The sequence below is a fragment of the Protomyctophum parallelum genome (genome assembly GCF_964188405.1).
Source record: "Protomyctophum parallelum genome assembly, chromosome: 20".
Classification (NCBI taxonomy): Eukaryota; Metazoa; Chordata; class Actinopteri; order Myctophiformes; family Myctophidae; genus Protomyctophum; species Protomyctophum parallelum.
In genome coordinates this window covers 13,873,083-13,876,757 of record NC_139718.1, presented here as the reverse complement: position 1 = coordinate 13,876,757, position 3,675 = coordinate 13,873,083, and the positions used below count along the sequence as shown (strand labels likewise).

Here is a 3,675-nt window from a genome sequence, read left to right as displayed (position 1 = left end):
GCTCTGAGCCGAAAGCTCATTTAACAATCTCCATTTCTTGTTTTGCTGTTTTTTATTTTACTCACTAAGTGCATGTTGTCTATGAGTCGGCCTTTTTGTGACCTCGCGCTGTCATCCTGCATTACATGATACAGAGCATGGCCAATTAGGTCTAAGTTTAGTAGCCTACGTGTTGGAGTACATAGCACCGTAGAAATAAGCACAATTTATATTCTGTATAAGGCGATGTGTGCAGCTTGCCGAAAATATAACTGATGTAGGCCTACAAGCAAAACAACGGATGGAATTGCTTTGATTGTTGGCATATATATCAGTTATTTTTTGGGGAAGCTATATCTTCATGCGATGGAGTATAATACGATTCAGAAACAATTAGCAATATCTCACTCACTAAATAAGCCAATACAAAATATTCGTCCAATTTTCTCACATGGCATTTCATCGGGAGGTGCGAAGATAAAATATTTATTCTATTTTTCCCACTGACCTTCTGCTATAGTCAAACAAGAAAAGACTAAGCTTGTGTTCTCTTTGATCAACAATTATTTTATTATCTTTAGCTTTTTTCCCGACTGAAACACATTTTCACTAAAGCGCACATGCTCAACAGGTTTCACATGTGCACAAGGTCAATATTAAAAACATCAAGCAAATGAATATGAAATTCTAAGAGACAAAGCCAATTGTTTAAATAGGTAAATAAACATTATTTATAAAACTTTGAACGTAAAAATATCACAGTCTTTTTTCAACATGAAATACCCACAGAAAATAGCAGGTTAGGCGATCAGATGTCTTCTTTTCTCTTTCATTTTTTTAAGTTTTCTTCTTGAGGCATCGGTTTACTATAGTCCTCTTTTACATGGAATTGTGAACATGAATATTTTCCGTCGTTATTGGGTTCTGTTATTATCCACGTGTGGCAAAACGAAAACAATATGGAACGTAGGCTTTTATAAGACGGCATTCTGTTTCCTCACGGTTTGGCAGCCATCAAATAAAAGAGTTTCTTTAAATTCAACAGCAGGCACTAGGACTGTTTTTGTTTGTTTGTTCTTATAATAATATATAGTCTGTTGTTGTGGATCTTCATCACTTATCTCCTCTGTTATTATTATAATTCATCCTCTTCACTGGAACTGCCATGGACGGATGGACCTGTGCGCGCCATTCAGATGTCACATTCGCTGTCGCTGGAAGTGATGGAGATAGCCGAGGTGGCGGCTTTGCTCGACAAACTCGCCTCGGGGCTGGAAGCGTTTCCGAGACGGTCTACGGTCCCGTCCTCGTCCGCTAGAGACCGAACCGACCCACCGGACAGGACCTGCTGTTGTAGCCTGTATTGAAGCAAAACACATGACATTTTAAACATACAAATAAAACATATTATATAATGTAACACAGACCGGTTTATTTTATTTTATTCCAAGGACCAAGTTTGATTCCATTTAGGCCTACAGACTGAGTTAGAGACTATAATGGTCCATTTGGACCTCTGGCGGTCCCGGGACCTGACGTTGAGAACCAACGCGCTAAAAGCTTAATTTATGCTCATCATATGACCACGGCGCTTGCTGCCGACACAAGAACAGACCGTCAAGCTAACAGCGCGCCATGGAGTAGGCCTATAATGTGACTGGATGGCAGAGGGTGGCCTGTACATGACCTCATGCCATCACTGTAGGCCAAAGCGCATCCTTTCAACAGATTAGTAGCGATGTTAATCTTAGACCATATTATTTGAATAAACAGATATTCTGCTCTTAAAACAGGCATGGGATATCCAGCCATGTATTATTTTAGTGCCTCGCATTAAGAAGTAAAATGTAATGCCTTGTCGCCTGTCCAATTCTGCATGTTAGCTTGGATGATATAGCCACATAGCTTAAGCCCAATATTGTGATGGTAACAGGCTAAATTGATAGCTAACATTTAAAGGGATGAAAAGAAAATATTTATTTTTGTGGCTACGGTTATATCACAGCGACGTGGTCAAAATAAATACAATTCATTTTACAATATAATTATATAAACTGTGTATTTCTGCATGTCTAATAGCTTTTTGGTTACATTATTTAAAAAAACATTTTATTTTACAGTGCGAGCATATTTGCCATAACATTGAATATATTTAAATAATTTAACACATTGAGTATATATATATATTCATAAATATAGACAGTTGTAATAAAGGTATAATTTCATGACGGGCTATACATGTGGCAATATAATCAATTTAATTTATTTGGAACTCATGATTGCTCGTGGTTGATTCGTCGATTATGTCACTATATATAGGCTATTATGAAACGAGGTTCGTTCGGATCACAAACAGACAGACAGGGATTCGTTACAAAGAAACAGGATTTTAATTCTTACCTATTTTTCGCAGCTGCCGCTCTGTCTCTTTGTCTGCGATTTTTGAACCAGTTTCCTACTTGTGTGGGTGTGAGTCCAGTAGCCTGTGCAAGCTCTCTCTTTTTGCTCGGATTCGGGTACGGATCCTGCAAATACCATTCTCTTAACAAATGTCGGGTTCTCTCTTTGAAGCAATGGGTCTTTTGCTCTCCATCCCATATCGTTCGGGGAAGAGGGAACTTCTTCCGAACCCTGTATTTGTCCACCGGCCCTAGTGGGCGTCCCCGCAGCTTCTCAGCCTCCTGGTAGTGCGCTTCGAGCCACAGGGCCTGCAGTTTTGTGTGAGACTCTTTGGTGAACTTGTGGTTCTCCAAAATGTGGTAGAGTTCTCGGAAATTCCCGGTGTGGAAGGCCACGATGCCTCTCGCCCTCAGCACCGACTCGTTCTTGTTGAGGACCTCGCAGGCTGCCGGAGCGACGGGCAGAGACCAGAGGAAGCGACCGAGACGCTCGATGTCGCCGCTCTCCTCCAGAGTCTCGCAAACCCCCGCGACCTGCTGGGGACTAAAATTCAAGATCGGCAACTGAAACATGGATGCTTCTTTCGGGGTTTTTTTTTACCCCCGCAGTCCCTCTCTCTCTCGCTCGCTCGCTTTCCGCGTCTCAGATGCCGTCGCTCGCTATCCCTCCGCGGCGCGCTCTCCGGGCGTCGGATCCACAGACGGCAAATCCCGAAGTTAATAGTTAAAAAAAGGGGTGGGGGGGAAGGAACGATGCCCTCTGGCTGGCTACTGCATCCTCGGCTGGTAAAGTCGGTGGGCTTGATGGGTTGAAAGGTACGAGAGAATTAACACTGGACCCGAGATGTATTTTGAAGGGGAAAAAGACAGTCAGCCCCTCTGCTCCGTTCCTATTGGACTTGGCAGATTGGCTGCGCGGTTGCCATGGATGCCCGTCAATCACTGTCAACTTTATTCTACCAATCACACGGAAAGAAGCGCCAGGAGATCTCAGCACCTCCCAGTGCTCAACGGCGCTTTTTCAAAACGTAAACATTTTGACCTTTTGCTTTATGTCTTCAAACATTGAATTGCCCTCCAAGTTTCACTTCACTCTCTCGTTTGTATTGCCACCAGCCAGTGTCAAGGAACTCCTCTACACGGAACGGGCAAACGGCTCTGGCATTATGGATCCTGAAATTAGCATTATAATTCAACACCGTGTCATTTATGGAATTTCAATAGCGTTTAAAATATAAAACAAAAAGTATAGGCCTGCTGGCATGCAGAAAAAAGAAAATCGGAATTAAAATATACA

The 3,675-nt window shown here is 42.2% G+C and overlaps 1 protein-coding gene across 1 annotated transcript; it reads right to left on the bottom strand.

Annotated features, from left to right (window-relative positions):
• Window positions 1–1,171: 1,171 nt before the first annotated feature.
• LOC310877491 (homeobox protein SIX6) lies at window positions 1,172–2,951 on the bottom strand (the record flags this gene model as incomplete). The annotated part of the gene is made up of 2 exons (XM_083791366.1): window positions 1,172–1,337; window positions 2,380–2,951. 2 exons carry the CDS (start codon window positions 2,949–2,951, stop codon window positions 1,172–1,174), a joined length of 738 nt encoding a protein of 245 aa, XP_083647492.1.
• Between the last annotated feature and the right edge of the window lie 724 nt (window positions 2,952–3,675).